Here is a 26,117-nt window from a genome sequence, read left to right as displayed (position 1 = left end):
CTACTACCAACTTAAAGCAAACGTGGACCTGATCCATCATTATCACATGCTGTCTTTCCATTTAAATTGCATGAGTGCAATCTGAGATGTTTAATAACTCAGGCTGATCTTGTATTATAGAGATCAAGCGCTCGCTGTAGTTGCTGTGTAATTATCAGGGAGATGATCTTCTTAATAGAACTGAACAATCTTCTTTTATAATAGAGGATTTCTTTAGATTATTGTCATAGTTATTTCTGGCCCTATTTTTAGCTGCACGATGCCGTCACCACCATCATTATGTGTCCGGGAAAGTGTAGAGCTCAGACTGTCCTCGTGCTTGCTATATCTATAGAGTGGCTTACCTGCTACGGAGCAGAGGGATACATTATTAGCTCAGACCGGCCCTAACAGCTGGGTGATAAGGAAGGAAAAAAGAGAAATAGCATCATCAATAACCTCTGTGTGTGGGTGTGTGTGTTTGCCGGGTCTCTTTTGCAGAATCCTATCAGTTTGCTGTGCCTGAATCCCTGCCTGTGGCGTCAGTGGTGGCCAAGATAAAAGCCTTGGATTCTGACATCGGACCAAGCGCTGAGATGGACTACAGAATTATAGAGGGCGACGGCCTTGGGGTGTTCAGGGTCGCACCAGACAATGATACCCAAGAAGGAGTCATAACTCTGCAGAAGGTAGGCCATAGACAGCCCAAACCTTATATGTACTTTCAGCCCCATTGCTATGATGGCAAAAAAGGGAAGGCAATACATTTTTATACCTGTGAAGGGAGTGCGATGAGAAAATGTGCAGACACTAACAACTACTGCTGGTCATGACCCTTATCAAGACCTCCAACCCACCTACACTTGACTTCTGACATTTTGCTTATGGGCAAAACTATCCATTATGAATAACACTTATGATAGAATTCATTGTTGTTGTTGTTTTTTTACTTTTGTTTTATTTCTTTTTCAAAAAATTTCGTTAAAAGATACTGCATAGCAGGCATTTTGCTTTAAAACTAAGCATCGCAATTTAGATTTCCTGAAAAACAGACCGCAGGCAGTAAGGATCCATGACCAGACCTCACAAATTGTCACCCTGGCTACTGGTGTCCCCCAGGGCCATGTCCTCAGCCCTCTATTGTTCTCGCTGTTGACTCTAAGCTTGGTTGCCAGGCACCCCGGCAACCATATCATCAACTTTAGAGATGACATCGCAGTGCTTGGGCTCATCAATAACAATGATGAGATATCATGCAGAGAGGAGATGAAAGACCTAGAAAAATGTTGAGGAGTCAACAACCATCTCTTAATGTCAACAAGACAAAAGAGATAATTGTTGACTTCAGGAAATCAACAGTGTTTGGAAACTGCTCTTCCTCTCGCTGGAAGTCCCTACAGTGCAGGCTGCTCAGCATGTTACTTCCCCCAAGCAGTGTCTAAAGAAAGTCAGTAACAGCATGAAGGACAATACTTTGGCCTTCAGCTTTTTTGCCCTTCTTCATTCTGGGAAAAGCCTCGGGAGCATACACTCCTGAACCACTGTACCCGAGAACAGTTTCTTCCCAAAGGCGATCATGCTCCTCAACTTCTTTGACCCACCTTATGCCCACCATCCCCCTCTTGCTTGTGTACCATATGTTATAGAAATAAAAACTCAAACAGGGGAATTGTTTTTTGCAGCCATATCTTAAATTTTGGGGGGATTTTAATTTATTTTGCTTGCACCTTTTACTAAAACCCCTTTACATTAAAGTATAAGGTTTATACTTATACTGTACCCCGCACAGTGTAATGTGTTTTGCTTCTAGCATATATTGTATATATTTTTATACGGGTCAATGACGTGACACAAATTTGTTTTGGATATAACACTCTATTTTAGATTGTTCACAAATTTCTCTATTATAAATATGTTTAAGTTAATAAAAACTTGATCAAAAAGTATACAGCCAACATGAATACAAAGAAAATCTGTCTGAAAACTTGTGTTTCGAACTCTGTATGTTGTATATACAGTGTTTTATATATTTGCACTGTGGTTTCCAGGGAAACTGTGTAGGATAGAATTGACAATAAACTGACTCTGACTTCTCATTTTAAAGCTACATTTAAACGTTCACAAGTCCTGGATTTGGCTTTGTTGCACCCTCAGGGAAGTTATGTATTGTCAGTGATATGAAGGAGGCACGGAAGGTAGTTTTCAATGCGTTGCATATTACAGCAGACAGGAGTGATAAATGACTATATGAGAAAGTATTCCACAAGACATTTTCGGCATCATGTATCTCTGTCTTAAAATCAATGTACTGCTTTGACACTGTTCTTTTCTGTCCTGTCAATCGATAGCAATACTTAAATGAAATATGAGAGCTAAAAGGAGAGGATCAAAGGTTCTTGGATGCATTATATATGTACACACATCACATGGCTAGATTTCAAATCTGAACTCTGTTTTTGACTTGCCTGGATCCTTACCACATATTCTCTGTCCTTGTTTATAATTACAAAACTATCTCTTCAACACTTTCCCCCTCTCTCCCTCCCTCCTTTTGTGCTCTTTACCTCAGAATCTTGACTTTGAAACAAAGTCAAGCTACACTCTGAAAATTGAGGCATCGAACAGGAACATAGACCCACGGTTCTTGTCTCAAGGACCGTTCAGTGATACGGCGATGGTAAGGCTGACTGTGGAGAATGTAGATGAGCCTCCTATCTTCTCCTCTCCGCTCAGTAAAATGGTTGTCTCTGAAGCTGCTAAAGTGGGAACCATCATAGGGACCGTCTCTGCACTGGACCCGGACTCCACCAATAGTCCCATCAGGTAAGGCTTGGCCTCATGGAATTACTTCACACCATAGTGATACTGGTTTTATGAAGGCAAGATTAAATCTTGAGAACGACTACAGCGTTTTATTAAAGCTTAAAGCTTTAATAAAAATATAAGACCTGATTTTCGTATTTAGATAATATCTAGATTGTCTTTAGCTGGATTGCATTCAACCCTTGCAGTGTAATATGTCTCTGGATAGAGATCAGATCACACAAACCTGTGCAAAATGGCTTATGAAAAAATACATTCACTACCGTTCAAAAGTTAGGGGTCGGTAACATTTTTATTTCGTTTTTGAAAAAAAAAACATGAGCCTATGCTTACAAAGGCTGCATTTATTTGATAAAACATAACAAACAGTAATATTGTGAAAAACTGTTACATTTAAAAATAGTTTTTAAATTTTCCTTTTTTTTTTTCTTTTTTTTTTGATGGTAAAGCTGAATTTTCAGCATCATTACTCCAGTCTTCAGTGTCACAGAAACTTCAGAAATCTTTCTAATATGCTGATTTGCTGCTCAAGGAACATTTATTATTATTATTAATTTAGAAAACACTTGTGCTGCTTAATCTTTTGTAAAAAAACCAAGTTGACTTTTATCAGGATTCTTAGAAACTACAAAGTTTATAGAACAGCATTTAGTTGAAATATAAATATTTTGCCAAATATCTTTGCTGACACTTTTGATCCATTTAGCACGTCCTTGCTGGATAAAGGGATGAATTTATTTATAAAAAATGAAATCTTGCTGACCCAAAGACAACACATATGCAAGTCATTAGTGTCATCATTGTTGAATTAAAATATTTTGTTTATGTGGGTGTGGATGCAAATGTTGACTGTAAATGAGTTGTGGGACTCAGTTGTTTTGTGCTAAAATACAAACGCTCATAATTAAGTAGTTCTGTGCCTAAGAGCCAGTGAAAATAATGATTGCTGCTTGGGCTTGTAGCTATGGCTAAAGGGCATATCCATATCTATAGAATTAATTTAAAAGTCAAAGCTTGAAATTCATTAAAACTTTTTTCCCCAGGTATTCAATAGACAGAAACACAGACTTGGAGCGATTTTTCAACATTGAGTCATCAACAGGAGTCATCAGCACGGCTAAGCCATTAGACAGAGAAGCCAATGCTGTACATAACATCACCATCCTGGCTACTGAAAGCTGTAAGTAACCTCAAATTAGTTTGTGCAATTATGGAGCTAATTTATATGGTTAATGTTATGGTTTGAAGGTCTTCTGTAAATTTCTGGTTACATTGAAAGTAGTTATCTTTCTTGGCTGAAATAAAGAATGAAACACAAAATTATGATCTGTGAAAAAGGCCTGATTTATATAAATGTGCTACGGTGCTCCTTTTTATTATCGAACAATGTCTGTCAATTACAGAAACTGCTACTGCTAGATTTGTCCTTCATAACTGAGCTCTTCTAAACGTTTTATTGAAAGATACCCAACTCGCTTTCCTTTCGTTTTTTTTTTTTTTTTATTGCAATCCTAAATTCTATTAGGAAGAAATCCTTCATAAAATTAAAGCCTTGAATTTCAAAATGAATATCCCCTTATCCCAAGGCTGCCTCGGCTAACAGTTAGCACTGCTCTGGAGTGATATGTCCAACCATATCCTATGTGCATGTCGCGCCTCTCTGTCTTGCCGCACAGCAGATATAGCATAAGCGTTTAATCTATGCGAGTGCGCTCTGGCCAGGATGGGAACAGATGCTGCGCCACTGAGTTGACCGCTGTCCATTGGCACCTCCAGAATCCGTGTAGCTTGATCGAGTCTTGTCCTGATTGTAGCCGATGGGCTGAACTGCAGCTTCCTCTCCCACCTAACTTTTGATGCTGATTCCCACCATGACCTTCACCCAAGTGCATCTGTTTTCGCAGGATCCCCTGCAGTCTTCGCACAGACAGCCATAACCATATTGACTTGAGTGATGGAGGGGAATAATATCCATCATGTGGTTACATTTTTAACCCATATCCATAAATGTGGACACACTTAACCAAAGTTTGCTGGTTTACCCTCATAGACAATCAGTCATTGTCAGAGGCACCCACTGTCTCTGAAATGGGTTTTGGCAGAGAAGATTGAAATGTCCTCTTCTATTTGTCTGTAAGAATGAGACAGAGGCTGGCTAGCTACCAAGAGGTAGCCTCAAAGTCCTTTGTCATAGTTTGGTAAGGTGTTAATGGCCTTGAACATTTTGGATTTTGGAAAATGGATACTTTAGATTCTAATGGCAATCATATTTGAAAGGGACATTCAGGATAAAGTTGCTTCGTATGCAAGAATCTCTTTGAAGTTCTTGTAAAATTACTATAAATGTGACCACACAATCTATGTTAATGTGCAATATTCTACGTCAGTTACCGCAAACAGCCTTCATTTAGGAGAAACTGTTTATTCTGATAATTATTACCAGGGACATTGTGATATTTAGTTTTTCTGCAATGTTTATTGCGATATAGAAGAAAATAATTAATAATTTTATAATGATTTGGATGTTTTATTTATTTTAAAAAAGGGGGGGGCGGGGCATCAGCATATAAAATAATTTAAGTTGAAAAATGACTTTTTACAGCGTAGGATTTCAATTTTTCACTTTAGACGATGGCAATGTTAATCTTTAAAAACAGTAATTTAATAACACTGTAACGACTGTAATGAATAACGACGTAATGATTTTAGCTAGTTTAGTTGACTGACTTATCAGACATTTTTCAGTTATTTGCCATAACATGAAAATAATCATTGGCTTATCGGGATTGACCACACTTTTAATATCAATACATACTTGCTATTAGTTTACAACATTGTTACCTGACATAAGCTCAGGAATTATTCAAAATTTATTTCTATAAAATTATAAAAACTCATGGAAATTCATTGGTCAAAAAAGTGTGGCTCTATTACATGTGACTGCACTTAACATGGCGAATTATGAGCCTGTCCAGGGGCGTCAGTTGTGACATTATAGTCACCGCCACGACAATGTGCTTAACAGCCACTGTCCGTGCCATCGGCGCTCAGGTAACTTATCACCCGTTTTATTGTTTAGAGCATTGTAAAGCCAGCTACGATACGTATGCAGCGATGGCAGTCTGCCTGGATTTAATTCATGGTAGATCCCTCATCCTCTAAAAAGTCAAATTAATAAATGAATTAGCTCAAACTGCACACCGTTTCTCTCTTCCCGCGTGCAACTCAGCATGTTTCCTGCAGGTGTGTATGGGACGGAGGCAGATGGGCTCTATATATCTTGGGCTGAAGATAGTGGGAGGCATGAGTCATATATTTACTAGCGTGGTTTTGTTGGGATATGCGTTTTCCCTAAACCAGAGCAGCGTTTGTATTAGACAGGCTGAATTCTGCTAGCCACGTAAAGAGTCAAGCTAGTGTGTTGCGTACAATAAATCACTGTGTTTTCAATGGAAATCAACTCCGAATGAGCCAGCATATTTCCAGCCCACTGCTGCTGTGTTCACACCTGCAGAATAGATTTATTTTTGCTCTCCATCAAACTCATTTGGCTGAAGACCATGACCGCGTTTTGTCCTCATCGATGCCCCCCAATATCATCACCGGTGCCAAAATTATGGAAATCTCATAATACACGACAGCTTGCAAAAACGCATGGAGATTTTGTCGATTAGCACACAACTGAAATGCACTTAATTGGTTTTGTTGTGCATTGTGAGCATGCAACGAATGTGAGTATGTACTAGCAAACAGCAGTCAGCCCGCTCAAAGAATACTAGCAGCTGTGTCTGTTCTGGTTGACTAGCGGCAGTTTGCCCTCAACAGGTGTTTTCTATTGGCTTGTGCTTAAGTGCCAATACCATTTGGGATATCTACATTCATAGTTACACAACAAAAATAACCCAACGCCCTTGTGCAGTCTGTTAATTTGTTGATTGCCAAGTGCAGCACGCCTGATGGTTGAAAGTATCACCTTATTTGCTAAAAGTAGAAGGAAAACTTGACTCAGATGTGCAAAGGGCTTAACCATTCATATATGTACCCGAGTCGTATCAGAAAAGGCCCTTTACGTCTGCTGTTTTGGATCCGATTGCTGATAAATGGGATGATGTTGCAACTAGCCTGTATATTTTGACAGCTCATATTTGATTCAAACTCACATAAAATTCTATTGCGTGTATTGCAGCAGTAAATTTCCTAGAGTCTTTTTTTATAGCACTCATGGGAGAAGTGAGCAACAAAAAACCCCAGAAGCTAATCCCTATTTCAGTTTGCTGTATTGCATAAATCGCAGTGACTATCATGTCTTCAGATAAGATTTACTCCTCAGTGCGGCTTTGTCTCTTTTGTACCTCTGTATACAAAGGGTCAAATTGTTAATGTAACTCAGCTTCAAATATAAATGTTTGTTTCTCTGGATAAAATGGGCCAAGTGAACAAAGTTTAGGCAGCCGCAGTAGGAGAACTACATTTGCAATCGCTTGTAAGAACATCAATGGGAATATTTAAGTGGAGCCTTTAAAAGAAAGTTCAGGAGGAGAATGTTCATCTCATCCTGTCAATCTCAACATAAGTGTAGCTAAATGGCTACTTGGCACACTCGTGTGACAACTGCTTCAGGATCCCCTCACAATCTCTTCTCTACCTTTATTATACACTGATACATAATGAATTTACATCATAATTATACTTAATGTTTTTTTTTAATATATATACTACTCATTTTAGCCTTTTTTTATTTTTACAACACTTTTGTTGTGAAGTATTTTCATAATGATGATTTAAAGCCCCCAGTGAATAAACTAATGGTGACTATGGCCAGAAAGATGGCAAGGCACATATTTAAATAAATGCGACCCATTAAGAAATGTAACCCATTTAAATAAACGAAACATATTGAAATAAATGTGTTGGTGTCCTCATGTTTTTTCATCTGTTAGCCTGTTCATGCATGCATATTTTTCTCTGTGATTTCAGTGGATCCGTCGCAGGTGGGGAAAGGAGTGGCACTGATCACAGTGATGGACATTAATGACAATGCACCAGTCTTTGCCATAGAGTATGAGACTTTCCTGTGTGAAAACGTTGGTCCAGGACAGGTATTGTGGCTCTTGATTCTTCAACAGAAAGGCTTTCATATCAAATGTGATTTCCATACTCGTATAGTGCAATTAAACAAAGAAATCTTCTCTGATACTACACAAATTAATGTGCACTATTACTGTTGGAAGCAACTAATAAATGAGAAAAGAGATTATGTGCTGCATTGCAGTGCAGCTTAAAGGAATAGTTCACCCAAAAATGAAAATTCTGTAATCGTTTACTCACCCTCATGTTGTTCCAAACCTGATTGAGTGTCTTTTTTTTCTGTTGAACACAAACAAATATATTTTGAAGAATGTTGGTAATCAAACAGTTGATGGCACCCACTGACATCCGTAGTATTTTTTTTTCCTACTATGGAAGTCAATGGGTTCCGTCAACTGTCTGGTTACCAAAATTCTTTAAAAAAAATCTTCTTTTGTGTTCAAAAGAAACTCAAAAATATTGCTTTTCATTAGTTTATATTTTTTATATAACTTAACCAGAAAGAATCTGGACCTTAGTGCTGATCAGTAGCCAGTAAAGAACAGCGAGAGCCACAGATGGACAAAATGATAACAACAGGATTCTAGTGACTTTCTGCTGCAGATCACTCTAATCAGGGGATCAAAACATTGTGCGCTCATGCAGAAAAAGCTTTACACTGATGCAAATGAGACAGAGGTGACTGTGGCATGAAATTGGTTTGTTGGGGAGCGTGGCATTGTCAAGTAGCCAAATGTGAGGTCCTGCTGCAGGCAATTGCTGAACACAAACACAAGCAAACCAACGGATTCCTCTTTTTTCGAGTCAGCAACATGCCCTGATTCAAACACATTCTCTGTCACATTCATATTCCTATGTTTGTCAGAACATCATTACTAAGATAAATGTGGTATAAAGGGCATTACGAATGCCACATACTAAATGCATGGAGAAAACATTCTGGACCTTTGTTCTGTTCAAATGGGAATGATAAAAGCCGCTGACAAATTTTGTGACTTGATTCACCATTGATCTAGAAAAGCGCTGGGTAATGTCAGAGGACCAACACCAGTGGTGAAAACAAGACTGATTCTACAATCAACTAGAGGCACCTTTCATATAAATGGTTGAAAAAAGCAAGCTTCCATAGAAACCCCACTTAGTAATTGTAATTGTTTAATTTAAAGCTCAGAAAGATGGTGTATATTTAGAGGAGAGTTAATGGTCAAGCATTTGAAGAGGTGTTTGAAATTCTTACTCATTTAATTACAATGTTGTTTTTATTAGTGTATCAGAAATTGACTTGATCTGATCAGTTCTTTTGGGAGTAGTGAAAGAATACTGAAGGATGTTTTTCTTTTTCTTAAGAAAAAATAATCCCTCCCACAAGAGCTCTCAAAACAAAGAGAGAACAGAACAAGGCTACAGGGTTTACTGAGCATGAGATACAATCCCCTGTAGTGGCATGATTGTCTGGGCCATAACAATTAGTCCTGGCCTGCTTCTGTCCCAGAGTCACAGGGAACTGTGTTTGTTTTGCCTAAATGAAAAGGTGCTGGTGGGCTCTTTTCACAAATGCTATCGTAGCCCTGAAACGCATTACCTAAGTCCCCCAAGAACACTCTCCATGTGTTTTGGACACCTCAGACTTCTATCACTTCTAACTTTCAGAGCTCTCTCTCATATTAGAGGCTAAATTACTTTCCTGCCTCTCCGAGGAACAGTAGAAGGGTCTCTCTTTCTCTGAGTAGAGATGAAAGCGTCTGTGTGTTTTCATAATGATTTAGTTTCCCCTGTGATTCATGTTCACTTCCATATCTTCAGCCATGGGAGCACTTGAGCGATGCAGCAGTGATAGTCAAATGCTGTCTTGATTGCACGGATCTCTCCTGTGATTCTTGGCACGAGGACTCTGTCCTTATCACGGCCCTTAAAACGCTGTACCTGCAGAACAGAGGCTCTCAGACATCCTGGAGTGCTTTTGGAGACCAAATCTGAAAGTCAAAGCCTTTGAATGAGGCATTCTGGAGCTGTTAGATGAAGAATTTTGATCAGACAGAATGTTTGCCGTGAGGGACAGTATCATCAACAAACAGTGATGGCACTTTTACATTCTTTGTCACTTCAGTGCCTTGCAAAATAGTCTGTTCAAAATGCTGTTTTTCTATTTGCGTCTGTGGCGAAATAGGCTCTTTTTCAGCCAGCTTTTGTGCTTGGTGTTAAATTATCTTTGAGTGTATCTCCACTTTATTGTTTTCGTACACCTCATCTGCACATTTGTAAATTTAGAGCTTCACACCTGCTCCATCAAGAAGCCAGCCCCTCTGAAAGAGACTGTATGGAGCTCTTGAATTTAAATTCAGAATTGCCTGGAGGAAGAATAAAGTGTTGCATATAGTTGTATGGTAATGCTGTTGCCAGGTTTCATGAGCAAATGAAACCAGGTTTGAGTGCACATTTAATTCTTTCACTTTTTTCTTATGTACTCAGAGAGCTAGATTGTGGAAAAAGTACGTTATTTCAAAATGAGGGATGTCTGAATGACCAGTCGAAGTCCTGTATGATTAGGCTTGTTTTGTGATTGTTTGATTCCGCTTAGACGCAAGATGTGTTCTTGTGTTAAAAATAAGCTACAGTAGTGCAATGTAACAAACCAGAATGCAGATTCATTTGCACTGTTTTTATCTTGATACATTGTCATAAAAAAAATAAAACGCTCACTGCAAGACATTAAAAAATTATGCAAGCCAGGCTCTAGTCTTTCCTTCTTTAAAACCAGAAGTTTGTTTGAATTATTGGTGACTGGATTATTTAAATGTTTTTTGACAACATTGTTAGTACATTGTTAATATCTTATTTTCATCAGCAATATTGTTTAATTAGCACATTTTTGTTTCATCTTTGCTATTGTTGACAATCAGTTCTATTAACAATGAAAGCTTGGCCTTTAAAAAATTCTAAAATTTAAAAAATGCATGAAAAATCTAGATAAAGGTGATCATAATCACCCATCTCCAATGCATGTGATACGAGGGGGAATTTTCCCCATCATTGCATTCGAGGCTAAAACAGATGGCTTGTTGAAAAGGGTCCCCAGATCCCCATCCAACAAGTGCTTGTAATGGGGTCACATGCACCAAACGTATGTCTTCACCTTCGCTTCCTAGCGCAAAGCTCTTTTCTCTGTGCCCTTGGTTTCTCTTTTGGTCCTAATATGCCTTTTTGAATTTAATAGGAGCTTAATATGAATTGAAGCTTCGGTCTCTAAATGAGGCAGATGATTTGTTACAGGTGATTTAGCAGATTAGATTATGAGGAGTGAGTGTTTTTTTTTTTTTTTTTTTATCTCTTAAGGTCGTCTATATTCTGTCTTGTTTCTTTATGCCTCAGAGACACGGTCGGTCTGCAGTGGCGGGGTGACAGACTGGTGTTTTAAAGCGCTTGCTAACTCTTCACGGGCGGTCTTACCACTTTTACCCCTCTTTAAAACCAGGTGGCACAGGGGAGATTCCTTGCCCTCTAGCCATTTTTACATGTACTGTGAAAGGAGCTTAAATCACCCATTTTATTTTCATACTGTATATGCACTTCTTGGCTATACAAGAGCTATTTTGTGTTTTTGCAGTATTATTCTAAAGGAAAAATGTATTGACTTTTCTCCTTGGTCAAATGCAAAATCAGGTTCTGTTTAAGCTGTTCTGCCTTGGCAAGATGTTCTTATTCATTTTGAATGAACCCGTTGCATCAATGATTTTATCAATACACTTTGCATTCGCCTTAATGGACTATCTGAAATTAAATTTGTCACAGTTTACTGTAATCAGCGCTTGGTGCTGAGGGAACATCCTGTGCTGCTTGTGTCATTTATGCAGGATTTTAATAGTGCAACGTTTTAAAAATATTTACAGATAAATGATAAATCCGTCAGAGTTCCCATTGCCAAATACTCACTTAGCGTAAATGTGGGGAAGGGGTCTTAAATATAAATAAATGAGTGGAGAATTAAAGTGCTGAAAACTCTAGGTTAGCACAAGGTCATACTGTATTCCTCGGACGAACAAGGAAAAGATACAGAAGAGTCTGTTAGCAGCAGCTCCGCTGCATTCGGCCTGTGTGTGAGGTTTTAGGAGATTTTTCAAGCAGATTGAGTTTGTGCTGACTCCAGCCTGACACAAGGGAAGAGCTGTGCACAGTATTTAACCCAGCCAAAGCCCACAGATTAGGCCACAACAGTGTGTCAGGAGAATCTTCTTAGCGTACCACCTGATGGGTCACCCTGATATTCATCTCTAAAACGCAGCACTTTGCCCAGCTTTAGAGGGGTTTCGGTCCAGATTTAGACTGGGATGGCCCTCTACTTTGCTAAATCCCTGGATACCATATGAGCGCCATCTCTCACAGATAGCTTACTGGCTTCGATTATCCTCCTGATGTTGTTTTCAGTGTGATTTAAACTTGTGAATTGTGTATTTGTTTCTTCCAAGTTCACCACCTTGAATTCAGCTGATGGCTGAAATTTGTTGTGTGGTGTTACATGAAAAAGAGCTGCTGATTTCACATGCTATATTAGTTAATTAATTTGGTAACACTTTACAATAAGGTTTCATTTGTTAACATTAGTTCATTTATTAACTAACATGAGCAATACATGTTACTGTATTTGCTCATTTTTGTTAACTAATGTTAACTAATGAAACCTTATTGTAAAGTGTTACCATTAATTCTGTAAAGAAATGTGTTAAACATGGGTCTTGAGGTTAATATTTAAAAGATTAACTGTTAATTGTCTTAATTTGTGGCTCTCATGGCGAGAGATGCTGAGGGATAGGTTTATACTGTTAAAAATAGTATCGCGATTGAACCTAAAATATTCATAGAGTGGCATCTAAATAAACTTTTTATTAAGCTCAAAAATATTAGATAATTTGACGGATTCAGTTTGATTACGTTAGGTTACATCAACAAATACAATAATGGTCAGGCCAGTTACAGTAGATATGACTGCTTGAAGAAGCCACATTGTATCCACTTTGTACAGTGTTTGTTCAGTTATATGGAAACAAAATATACATTGACTTAATTCATTACATAATTAATTGACTTATTCAGTGCTTCAACTTGCCACAAAAATGTAATGTAATTTTTTTTAACTAATTAATCAACTCATCAATTAAATAAGTCCATTCATGAAATATTCAGGTTTATCTGTAATCTGAAACATTCATTGTTATTGTGACAATGCAGTGTTTTGAGCGAGAGAGCTGTGGATGATTTTGTCTGTAGTGAGGCAATAACAGCGGTATTCATCTTCCTGTTCTTTACTCCTTCTTCAACACTGTCTTAGGTCATTGAAACAGTAAGTGCAGTGGATAAAGATGAACCACCCAGCGGGCATCGCTTCTTCTTCTCCCTCACTGCAGAGACAGCTGGGAACATGAACTTCACCCTTCGAGACAATAAAGGTGCGTCATTTCATTAAGACAGTTTATAGCGAATCCTTGAATCTCAGCTCTTAAGGCTTAGTTTTATCTATTCATAGGAGTCATTTTTTCACTTTTCACATGATATCATATATGTCTCTTTCTCTCTCTTTCTCTCTGCAGACAATACCGCTTCTGTTCTAACCAAGCGGAGTGGTTTTCAGAGGAGGGAGCAGGCTATGTATCGGCTGCCAGTGTTGATAGTGGACAGCGGGTCCCCTGCCCTCAGCAGCACTAACACGCTGTCTATTAGAGTGTGTGACTGTGACCCTGATGGGACGCCCCAGTCATGTGGCACAGAGGCCTTCATGCTGTCAGCTGGACTCAGCACCGGAGCTCTCATCGCCATCCTGGCCTGCATCATCACCCTGCTTGGTAGGAAATACATTTATACCTCCTGAGCACATAAAGTAATGGTTAATAAGCCTGTTTAATGAAACAAACTGACTTTGACAAAGTGCTGCTTTTCTTTGTTTCTTGCCGATCATTTCCCTTTCTTGAATAGGTCTAAAAACATATAGACCCGCCTCAAACTCCCGCCAATGATTTAACCAGTGTTGTTGTGTCCGGCTGTTTGGGATGATCAAATCAGCACACAAATGGCTTATTATGAAACAACATTTAGCTTTTGTAATATACATTTTTTCAGAGTGAAACAAAATATTCTGCTGGAAATTTGAAGAAAAGGTTTCAGAGTCTGAGAAAGTTACATTTTGAAAATACACTACTGCTCAAATGTTTGGTGTAAGTTTTGCCATCACAGAAATAAATGTATTAAATAATTTTGCACAATAGTACAATTTTTACTTGTGAGCATAAGAGAGCTCTTTCAATTAACATTTATAAAATTGTACCTACCCCAAACATTTGAACAGTAGTGTATTTTGTATTTATTTTTTGATAAATCATGTCCAAGGACCAGGGCCATTTTATTATTTATTTATTTATTATTTATGAATAACATTTGATTTCAAAATATTTTGATTGCATGTCGTCTTTAAGAGAAAACTAATGTTAAGGTAAAAATGCCAGAGAGCTTTGTGAATGCAGCTTCCAATCAAAGGTTATTTTCCCAATTTTTGTTATTGTTTTTCAAATCATTTTTTAAGAGCGTTCCTTGCATTTCCACCTCCCCCGTACTGACATTTAGCACACATTTGGGCTGCCGTTACTTTAGAAGTGCTGGCACGACTGCTCTAACAGTTGGGACTCGGCATGCGCTGAGAGGTCTGCTTGGCCACAATTGACTTGTTTACCTTCTTACAGGGTCTGGATGATTACTTATTATTTGGAGCCTTATGTTGATTGTTTGATGAGTGACCTATACCCCATATGTACCATTCACTTGATCTGATTGGTTGACTGGTGTGCCTTTGTGTTGATTTGTCGACCTGAAGGCTGCACAGAGGGAGTGAATGCAGTCCTGATGGTTTGATTGATTTCTTGATTATACCATTGATAGGTTGTCTCTCTGGCTGTGATGGCGATGTGGAGATCTGTCTATGAACACAGCCACAACTCTATTTGCTGACAAATGTTGTCTCTGTCTGAGTCCTGTTATTGTGACAAGACAGGAATTTGTCTGTGTACATTTTGAACCAAACCTCAGTAATTTCCATTTTTTGATTACTCTTTTTTCCCCCTGAGTGCACAGATTATGAATACGTAACAATGGAAACTCTTTCCGCCTCTTCTGTGCCATTACATCTAAGTATGAACTAGTTCATTTCTATCTGAATAGATACGTTACAACTAAACAGTAGATCTGAAATAATATGTTGCAGTGAAGCTGAGTGCAATATGTTTCAATTTCACATTCCCTAAGAACTCTCTGCTGTTCGAGCACATGACTTGGAGCACCATACATAAGATCATGATGAAGCAAAATTCCATGAGACATTAAGACTTGATTTCAGATAGATTTTTCAAAATTTTTATATGAATAATTATATATGAAAATGCAATTTATTCCTGTGATGGCAAAGCTGAATTTTCAGCATCATTACTCCTGTCTTCAGTGTCACATGATCCTTCAGAAATCATTCTAACATGCTGAACTGCTGCTCAAGAAACATTTCAAACATTTCATTTCATATCAAAGTTGAAAACGGTGGAAATCATGAGACATGTTTTGCTTCTCATTGTTGTCCATCCTCAGGTTCAATAGGAACCTGTGAGTAATCCCATCTTCACCAAACAGCACAGCTTGTGGCACACAGTAGCAGACTCCATCACTGTTTTGATTGATCGCTGTTTTTAAGTATTTATCATCCGAATGTGAGCTCAGCAAACAGCTGTAAATGATGTTATATTGTCATTCTTGTGGTTTGCCGTCTCGTGTGAATGTAGGGATCTCCAGTGCCGCCACCCCTCTACCCCATCTCCTCCCAAACTACACAAGTTGGATTAGACCACTGCTCTGCCTGATCTGAGCAATGCAGTTATTTTTGGCAAAGAGAGTCCGGCCCCTAAGGGGCTCAAGACTGCTCACTCATGGTTGAGGGGAGGAGGAGACGGAGGAGGATGCCTTCAGAGTAGGAGAGCTGCAGAGGGAAAAGAATCTTCTTTTCTGCTTTTATCTTATTCAGAGTAATGAATCAACAAGCTTTTTGGCTGCTGCTGCTTTAGTTTTCAAAGCAGCGCACAACTAAACCATGCCAGGCAATGAATGATACACAAGGACATGTCAACTTTGAGTCTTTTGTCTTTTTTTTTATCTAACAACATACAGTACAAAAGAGCTTCTCCATTAAAGGATTTTTTCACCTAGAAATGAAAATATTGTTATTTCACCCCTGCATGACTCTTTTGTGCTTTTGTTGAACACAAAATTAGATGTTTTAAAGAATGTTCACGCTGTTCTTTTTGACATACATTCTTAAAAATAAAGATTCTTTATTGGCATTTATTTATAGTGGAATTAAGGTTCTTTGTTATTAAAATGTGCTTCTCACTAAGAAAAAAATGGGTATTTTAAGAATTGTTTGCTCAACGGTTCTTTGGGGAACCCAAAATGGGTCACATCACTGCGAAAACGCACTTTTGGAGCCATATTTTAATGAAAGTAGATGATGAAGCCATATGATAGCTTTGTGTGAGGAAAAATTGATTGAATGTCATACCTTGACAGTTGATCACCATTCACTTCCACTGAATGGTAAAGAGCATCTTGGATGTTGTGCTATAAATAATAATCCCTTTAGTATTCCACGGAAGAAAGAAACTCATGCAGGTTTAGAACGACATGGGGCGAGTTAATGATGACATATTTTCAGGTGAACTCTCTATTACTCCTCCTCACACTTTCAAGCCCAAGCATTGATAATGGTTCGAAAAATTTCAAAAGAAGGGATCTGTAAGCACATTGCTATTTATCAGTGTTTGCATAAAGTAATCTAAAGGATTTCTGTAGCGCATATCACATGATGACAGCCGCTGTGTCGTTCTAGTTGTTCTGAGGGAAACCTTAATGTGCTCATTATTCCAGTCTTAGGTGGAGGAATACAGAGAGGTCAGGTAAGCCTGAGGCGCTCTGATACATTCATGTCCACAGGTCACACTCGCAACACTGACATCACCTTTTCAATTTCTGCTCGACTGATTGCAGGGCATCTTGTCTTCCAGGCGCGCTTCACTATGGCCTCTGATGGTGCAAGTGGACGGTAGTCAGTAATACTTATGAGGGCCCTTAAGGCGATGCGCTGTGCTCTTGCATCACCCAGAATAAATCACATTTTATTTTGCAGATAATGTCACTGCTGTGAAAACGCAGGGACAGACAGGTGTCATAAAGCACAAACACCTTGTGTTGGGCAGCGGCATAAATGTCAACAGCCAGATAGATCCGCATATCGCCAGTATATCTTGATTAGTCTTCACTGCCCTGGGCTATTGGCAGTGGTTGAGATATGTGAAGGGAACGCATGAGACCGAGAGAGAGAAAGAGAGGGAGGGAGTGAAAGAGAGAATGAAGGGCAGTGCATAATCTAGTAGTCGCTGCCTCATTTTTAAGAGGTCGATGAGAACGAGGCCCCCACAAAATATCCCACTTGTTGTTTAATTGATTCTGGATGACGGATTGTTTTCTCAATCCAATTACTGCAAATTGAGGATAATGTTAAATTGATCTGCTGCTCCCGTTGAACATCCATCTTGTGTCAAAACTGCAGAGAGGGTAAATCAAGCCTTAAAGTGGGCACAGTCTGTAACAGTTAAGTTTTAAGACTGCATTAGATCTATATAACTCTTCATAACAATGGCTTAAAAAATACAAACCCTGCATTCTCTCTCAACCCTCTTCCGGTTTTTTTTTTTTTTTTTTTTTTACTGGATTTAAGGATACAACAGCGTGTTTCAGCGCAGAACCCTTAAAGAGACTTTCAAAGAGATCTTAGTACCTTATTTTCACCTAAAAGCTTCATATATAGTGCCAGGAGGGTACATATTACTACAGTTATCTCTTTAAGGGTAGGCTACTAACCCAGTAACAAGCTGTTGTACGCCTTAGGCGGTAAGGTACAATTATTCTACAGTTTTAAATAACTCTTTTAATATTGGTTTGTTAAACAATAGGTTCACATTGTCTCTAATAAAACAATGCTTCACACAAAATTAGATTTTAGCAAAATAGAAGTTTCAGTTTTATATCTAAATGCTTTGAGTTTAATAGAGAAATAAACTGTTTTTATGTAGAAATAAAATGATTTGCTTTTGTCCTAGAAAATATTCAAAAAACAACTGCACTGATATAGGATATGCATATATACATTATTTATAGATACTGTAGTTCACCCAAAAAGTGACAATTATCATAATTTACTAACCGTCATGTTGTTCCAAATCCAAGTCATGCTGTTTATTTTGTGGAATGCAAAAGAAGATGTCCAAGCTGCTCTTTTCCATACCTTTAATGTTGAATATTTTATTTCAGTTAAATACAATTTCAGTAGATTATAGTAGATTGCCCAGTTATAAAAAATACATTATTGCACATACATATGTAATTGCATTACATATTCTATAGTACACCCTAGAAATCATATCCAAAGCAACCTTTTTGCTTTTTACTGAAACCAATGATCACATTAAATAAGAAAGTAAGAAAAGATTTCCAGATGTGTAAAAATTTCATACATCATTTTCTGTATATGTACACTCCAGGTCTCCAGCTTGTCTCCTTTGCTACTGTTATACTCTATTGAATTGAAAAAAAAAAAAAAATCACCATAAAAGTATATTTCAAATGACTCTCTATTATACAAGGCCTTTTTCTGATAGTTTTGTGTGAAGAAAAGACTGAAATTTATTTTTATTTTTTTGAAAATCTTGCCTTGGAGCCATGGTCACCATTCACTTTTATTATAAGGCAGCTTGGATATTTTTCATAAAATCTCCTTTTGTGTTCCACAGAAGAAGAAAAAAATACCGATTTTCAAAAAGAAAATTGGTTGAATAAATGATGACCAATTTTTTTTTTTTTTTTTCCTTTATCTCCAGTTTAATATAGCATTTCCTTTGTTGGCACCATAAATGGTTGTAAGACCGTTGCTCTTGAATTTAAGACCGATATATGCTTTGCTTTTGTATTGGAGTGTGTGTGTACTGTGATTATGACTGCACTCGTGCAGCCGCTGCCTCGCCAGCCCACTCGCCCAGCTTGTCTGCCCCTGCAAAACGACACTAGGCCTGAGGATGAAGTATGAGACTTTGGCACCATATTTCACACTTGCTGTGGCAGGCCTGAAGGATGGATCATTAGACGTTTGCCTCCCTTTTCCCTCCACTCTATCTTTCTCTCTCTCACTTCAGCCTGCTCCCACTTACACCTCCTCTTTTTCTCTCCCTACTTTATCTGCTCCCTTCCCTCCCCCTCGAGCTTAGTAACGGCAGCCAAATACACAAATGCGCTATCTACATGGAGAGAGAGAGAGAGAGATAGACTCCCGTGGGAGGACTGTGTTGTGGCTATACTGTAAGATCCCTCGCATTCATGGGTCTGAGAGCGGCAACACGGAGGATTGGTTTTTGCATTCCACACACCACAAAAATGGATTTATTTTACTTTTTTGTGCATGTGTCTCGTTATGTTAGTTATTTCCTGCAATTCGCTTCCCCTTTTCTCTTTTTAAAATGACAGAATTTCTCCATCTCTTTCACGCCATATTTTTCCGTGCATTATTTGATCCCCGGTTTGAATCACAGAGACACGTCTTTTGTGCGACGGTGCAACCTTGCCATTCGTTGATAGTTTTGATGTGCTGTATACAGGGTCTGTGCTTTCAGGGCAGGGTGATATTTTCTGACTGACATATAATCCAGTCTTATTTTACACATACAGTAGGCATATGCTGCACTCATTAAAAGGATTTAATGCTGGCCTTTCCCGAATAAGCAGCTTGTGTTGGAGCGGGAAGGAAGCAAGTGGCCGTTAAAGCCTCATATTTACAGCAACACATCCTGCCCTAAATCTTGCTCTTCGTGCATCTATGTGTTTATCTCTGTCTGTTTGCTGATATTCACACATGACAGAGCTAAGAGTGAGAACACAAAAGTGCTGGCATGTGTTTTTGTGCGCCGATAAGTGCCCGTACAGTTAATAACCACTGTAAACAAACATGCAGGATGAGATTGAATCCGACTGTAACTCCTTTGGTTCCTCCTGCTCCCAGGAGCACCTCCAATGATGAAACGCCTCCTGCTCAGGATTTGTCAGCAGCATTATTAAAATCACTACTGCCCAGTCTGATGAACTTATTGATAAAACTAATGTACCAGATCTGCCCTAATTGAACTGCGGAGATAATTCAGCTTATCTTTCATGTTGTACCTCAAAGTGTCAGGCCTTGAGGCAGAATTGTTCTATAGGGTGTACAACAATGAGAGAGTAATATTTTGGTCCGGTGTCATATTTTTGAGATACAGTTACGGTCGAGATTCTGATCTGATTCTACACCTCTTATGTCTTTGCTTATCTTGCACCGAAGGTAAATGGACTGCTTGAGATTTTAAGGTGTGTGTGTGTCTTTGAAAACTCTGTATTATGGGGACAAAATGTCCCCACGAAGATGGCAGTATCCAAAATAATGGTCCTTGTGGGGACATTTTTGGTCCCTATGCTGAAAACGGCTTATAAAGCATACTAAGTGATGTTATTTGAAAATCTAAAAATGCATATAAAGTTTTCTGTGATGGGTAGGGTTAGTGTAAGGGGATAGAATACTGTATACAGTTTGTACAGTATAAAAATCATTGTGTCTATGGAAAGTCCCCATAAATCATGAAAACACAACATGTGTGTTTTCTTCTTCTTCTTCTTCTTCTTCTTCTTCCTTCATTTTAAAAAAAAGCTTGGGTGCATCTAAATCTTACTTGGTGCTTGATTTTTCATGGAATTGTTGTTTACTGTGGACATGAATCTGTAATGAAGCAATTTATTAAACACTACTCTCATATAAAAGGGGTTTCTTGTTCACATTGTTAGCAAATAGTTTAATCGTAATGACTATTTGCACAAAGTGTAAACAGCACTGTGCAGCTATTTGCGCCCCAGTAGTCTGGTGGAAACAGAACTATGAATAAATATACTTAAAAATCAAGGCCACTTCTCTGACATCTTATTTTTATTTTCAAATCGATGGATTTGAACAACTTGTGACTTGTTCGAATCCATCTTCTTTTAAGACTCCACTCTTAATGTCTCTATTAAAAAGGAAAATAAATAAATGTAATGAAATGAATTAAATGCAAATAAGTTACCCTTGTGATATAGTATTTAAGGTTTTAAACTATATAAATGAATACAATAATTAATAATAATAACAAACTATTAATGTAGGCTATATGCATAAGTTATTAAACTATATGCAAGTATACTAGTCAGTAAACAACATGCAAGTTATTATATTATCTAATAGTATGTTATACAACATTTAATATCATATGTATATTTACACAAACACATACATATACATGCTGTACATACATATACACACAAAATAGTATACATTATATTATTATTATCACTATATGCTTTTAATAATGTTGTATATTTCTTGACAGTATGCAAATAGTGTACATTACTATTCAAAAGTTTGCTGTCTGTAATCATTCTTTTCCTCTTATGCTCACAAAGGCTGCATTTATTTGGTCAAAAATACAGTAAAAAAACAAAAAAAAACAGTAATATTGTGAAATATTATTCCAATTTAAATGACCTGTGTTCTATTTTGAAATGGAATTTATTCCTTGATGGCAAAGCTGAATTTTCAGCATCATTACTCCAGTCTTCTGTGTCACATGATTCTTCAGCATTATATGCTAATTTGCTGCTCAAGAAGCATTTTCTTATTATTATCAATGTTGAATGTTGTTCCGCTTAATATTTTGGGGGAAACCATGATTAATAGAAAGTTCAAAAGAACAGCAAATCTTTTGTAACATTATGAATGTCTTTACTGTCACTTGACAAATTTAATGTTTCCTTGCTGAATGAATACAAATTTATGAATTATTATTTATTATTTTTTACAAATCTGGTTTCTGTTCTGTTTCTGGTTTGCTTGTACTAACACCATATGATTTTTCTGTCTTGGGTTTCCAGTTCTGGTGCTGCTGATTGTGACAATGAGGAGGCGGAAGAAGGAACCTCTGATCCTGGACGAAGACCGGGATGTGCGGGAGAACATTGTGCGCTACGACGATGAAGGTGGAGGTGAGGAAGACACAGAGGCATTTGACATGGTGGCACTGCGAAACCTCAACGTAGTGAGGGACAGCAAAGCCCGCCGAGACGTCACCCCGGAAGTGCCCACCCTTTACTGCTCCCGCCCTCCCCCTTACAAAATCACTCCCGACAACGGGATCTTCCGGGAGTTTATATGGGACCGCCTGAAGGACGCTGACGTCGATCCTTCAGCACCTCCCTATGACTCCCTGCAGACGTATGCTTTCGAGGGTAGCGGCTCTGTGGCTGATTCCCTCAGCTCCCTGGACTCCCTTAGCACAGACTCGGAGCAGAACTATGACTATCTGAGCGACTGGGGACCTCGCTTCAGGAAGCTAGCCGACCTGTATGGTCACGGCGACAGCAGCAATATATTCTCCTCCTAGCCGGGATTAAAATTACTGCCAAGGTCTGCTCAATCAAGGGAATAATGGAAATGAACAATGCTCAAGAGAATACCACTGACTCATTGATGCTTGACAGAGGAGGAGAGCAAAAAAAAGGAACATTCAATGCAAAAGGGGGGAGATTTATCTGCAGAGAGCAGCAGTTTTGATAACGAATAGACTGTGGAGATTCGATTCGGAAGCACTTCTATTTAAATTACAGTTAGATGCCAAGTCTGGACTTGGGATGTGGTTGCAAGCGCCCAAAGAGCGATCTTCAGGCCCATGAGAATAATGGACGGTGGACCGCTGCGCCATGCGAGCTGGTCCAGGAATACCAATTGTTTCTAAGAGACATTTGAAGTGCTCTCCCCATGGTTATAAATGAGGACAGTGCCATCCTGCTTGCCATATAGCAGAGATGCTCAAAAGATCAATGTTTCTGTTCTATCAGATGTTTCTATGACTCATAGGTTCTTCAAAAAAAAAAAAAAATCAATATGAATTCAGCAATCGAGAACACGGTATCTTTTCCGAACGCATTGCCTAGCGAGGATCTGCAGCTGTTGCTTTGTAAAATATCCGTTATGCATAACTTCACGTCTGTTATCAGGCCTTAGTTCCATGAGAAAATTTGGGCCGAGGCGTATCGCTATCACAACTTCTGAAGTATCCTGCAGTAACGCCGACCAAAATACAAGTCAAACTCGTAGTGAATAGACTTTGATGTATCAAGCAGGACAGGCCAGAGTGGATTTAATCATTGAAAATGTATAGTACTTGCCTTTCAGTTGATGCTGTCAACCTGAGTTATTTTGAGATGTTATTTTGTAAGTTTGTAGAGAGAACCCTTACGACAGTGAACGTTTGAAGGGGAGTCTTTTGTATTAAGCCTATTCCTTTCTTGAAAACCTCAGTCTCAGTGGAGAAACTCTAAGCGGCAAAATGTTTTTGTAGTGCTCTATGCTGTCCCGTGTACAGGTTTTTTTTTTCTTTTCTTTTTTTGCTGTGGTTCTTGCTGAATATCTTGTGAGAGCTGTTTGTTTTAAAGCAGGCCTGGTGTTTATATGAGTCTGAGTTGCAAAGTGTAAGGGAAAAAAAAGAATGTAAAGACATTATCCTAAATAATATCTGGCGACGTGTGAAACGGTGTATAACATACGGACAACACAGACCTTACTACTACAGTATATTCAATGTTTAGCTATTGTCCGACAGGTTATTATCATGGTTTTAAATTGTAATGATATGAAATGACAGTAACACATTCTAAAACTGGGAAGACATTTTGTACAGATTTTTGTAATAAAGCACACAAATTCCAGCACACAGTGTGGCCATTTCCTGATGACTGCTTTCATTCATTCGGACATCCTGACAGTGCATGTTTTGATGTGGAGATCTTGCTGCTGAATTGGCTGCTTTTGTTTGTGGAACAGGCTGGTTTGCACACAGACATGATATGTAATCAAGGCTAGCGGAGAGAACCAACAGGGCTTCGAGTTTGATAAATGACACTAAGCTTGTCAGAGCATTTAAAAGGCCTCAGCTAAATTAGCCTCCGAAAGAGGAGATTGATGATTCAGTTAGTGAACACAAGCATACATCCAGAAATACGATCAAGCGTCTAAGCACGGGCAGACTGGGTGTGTGACGACATGGTCGGACGTGAAGCTTAGCCTATAAATTGTCTCGCCCGGGCTAGTTAGATCTCTCCAATGAGCCTAGTCTCGCTGTCGGACTCGTACACAGCTTGACGTGTTAGGATGGCAGCCTTTCCACGAACGCCTGTTGCAGCCTGGCTTGCGCTATCACAGTGTGAGATAGCTGTGATCTGTTCTGAGTCATGAAACATGTTCCATTTTAGTTTCTTCCCCAACAACTTCTGGCACTCAAAAAGATGCTGTAAATTGTTTTTCAGATGGCATTTGGAGATTGAATCTAAGTGTCCAAACTATACACGCTTTTAATTTGTCAGTTTGTTTGCGTGCTCATTATCTCAAGTCTGAGATACAAGTTTGATTTGAATTATATGGGATATTTTGTGTCTTGCCCAGTCTGTATGATTATAAAGTGATCATGTTACGCCGTCGATAATGGATTTGGCTTTCAACGCAAGTGATAACTTGTCATTTTGTTTGTTTATCTGACTAAGGGTAATAAAGACTGAGAATACTGTCTGTGATCATTAGAGGGAAGCTGCTATCAGAAAGCAAATGTAATTATTTGTTAACTGGCTCACTAAATGAAAACTAAAAGGGCAATTGAAATCTCGTTTGACTTGGCACTAAGTAATAATAAATACAGTTTTAATTAAGCAAGTCACTGCAGCGAGCAGATAATGCAAACAAAGGAGAATAGGGTCACCCCATCATTGTTCTCTTTACAGATATCAGACTCTATAACACATATATCAAAGGGACTGAAAATCAATGTCGCTTTTTCTTTTCATGAGTTTGATTCTATTTACTTTACTTTTACAAGCTGGTCACTGTTTGCTTTGGGATTATGGACGTTATTAGGAAATGATCTCATAAGACACTTGAGAGGAATGCTGGGCTTGTTACAAGTGGCTTATAAAACAAACTGGTCCTTTAAAAAAAAAAGAAGAATCATTCATTCACTTCTTCAAGATCTCTAGCAGACCTTCATCATTTATTCAGAAAAATTATAAGAACAGCTCGGAATAGAAAGCTTGTCCTGTCCTCTGTTTCTTTTTTATTTACTTCACATTGAGTCCTGTCTTTATTTAATGACTTCACATTCATTTCCATTAACTGACTGAGAGTGAAAGCCTGCTTGTCTAAGTGGCCTTTCCTTTCTGAACCCAGCAGAAGGCTTAAGGCCTATTTATACTTCTGCGTCGAACTGCCGCCGTAGCTACGTCGTAGGCTGTGTGTAGCGCGCGTACCCTACGGCGTACCCTGACGTGCACCTCTCCAAAAATGTAACAACGCGTCAATTCTACGCGGACACAAGCGCTGTGATTGGTCTGCCAGAACCCCTCCCTCGGGGTTTCACATGCTCCCTAGGTGCGCGTCAACGCGGACAACGACACAGAAGTATAAATTAAAACCAACACGTTGCCTACGGCGTATAGGCTCCGGCGTAGGTCCGACGCAGAAGTATAATGAGGCCTTTAGCATCAGTATGGCTGACAATCAATTCAACAGCTTCTTCTCAAAGACCTGATGTACAGAGGCATGTTTTTTAAAGGAAACCACTACAATTTATATGCATCATTTCTAATTAAATAATATACAGTGGGTATGGAAAGTATTCAGACCCCCTTAAATTTTTCACTCTTTGTTATATTGCAGCCATTTGCTAAAATCATTTAAGTTCTTTTTTTTTTTCTCATTATTGTACACACAGCACCCCACATTGACAGAAAAACACAGAATTGTTGACATTTTTGCACATTTATTAAAAAAGAAAAACTGAAGTATCACATGGTCCTAAGTATTCAGACCCTTTGCTGTGACAATCATATATTTAACTCAGGTGCTGTCCATTTCTTCTGATCATCCTTGAGATGGTTCTACACCTTCATTTGAGTCCAGCTGTGTTTGATTATACTGATTGGACTTGATTAGGAAAGCCACACACCTGTCTATATAAGACCTTACAGCTCACAGTGCATGTCAGAGCAAATGAGAA

The 26,117-nt window shown here is 38.5% G+C and overlaps 1 protein-coding gene across 1 annotated transcript in view; it reads left to right on the top strand.

Annotated features, from left to right (window-relative positions):
* Positions 1-23,783, top strand: part of cdh7a (cadherin 7a) — a 51,192-nt gene extending 27,409 nt beyond the window's left edge. Inside the window, exons 6-12 of the mRNA XM_084411118.1 lie at positions 481-668; positions 2,549-2,802; positions 3,846-3,982; positions 7,780-7,901; positions 13,214-13,331; positions 13,473-13,724; positions 21,949-23,783. Coding sequence (XP_084267244.1) covers positions 481-668; positions 2,549-2,802; positions 3,846-3,982; positions 7,780-7,901; positions 13,214-13,331; positions 13,473-13,724; positions 21,949-22,457 — 1,580 coding nt within the window. The 3' untranslated portion in view covers positions 22,458-23,783. The remainder of the gene's footprint in view (positions 1-480; positions 669-2,548; positions 2,803-3,845; positions 3,983-7,779; positions 7,902-13,213; positions 13,332-13,472; positions 13,725-21,948) is intronic.
* The last annotated feature ends 2,334 nt before the right edge of the window (positions 23,784-26,117 follow it).

Source organism: Rutilus rutilus (genome assembly GCF_951802725.1).
Source record: "Rutilus rutilus genome assembly, chromosome: 6".
Classification (NCBI taxonomy): Eukaryota; Metazoa; Chordata; class Actinopteri; order Cypriniformes; family Leuciscidae; genus Rutilus; species Rutilus rutilus.
The sequence above is the reverse complement of the archived record's forward strand: the minus strand, read 5'-3'. Positions and strand labels throughout refer to the sequence as shown.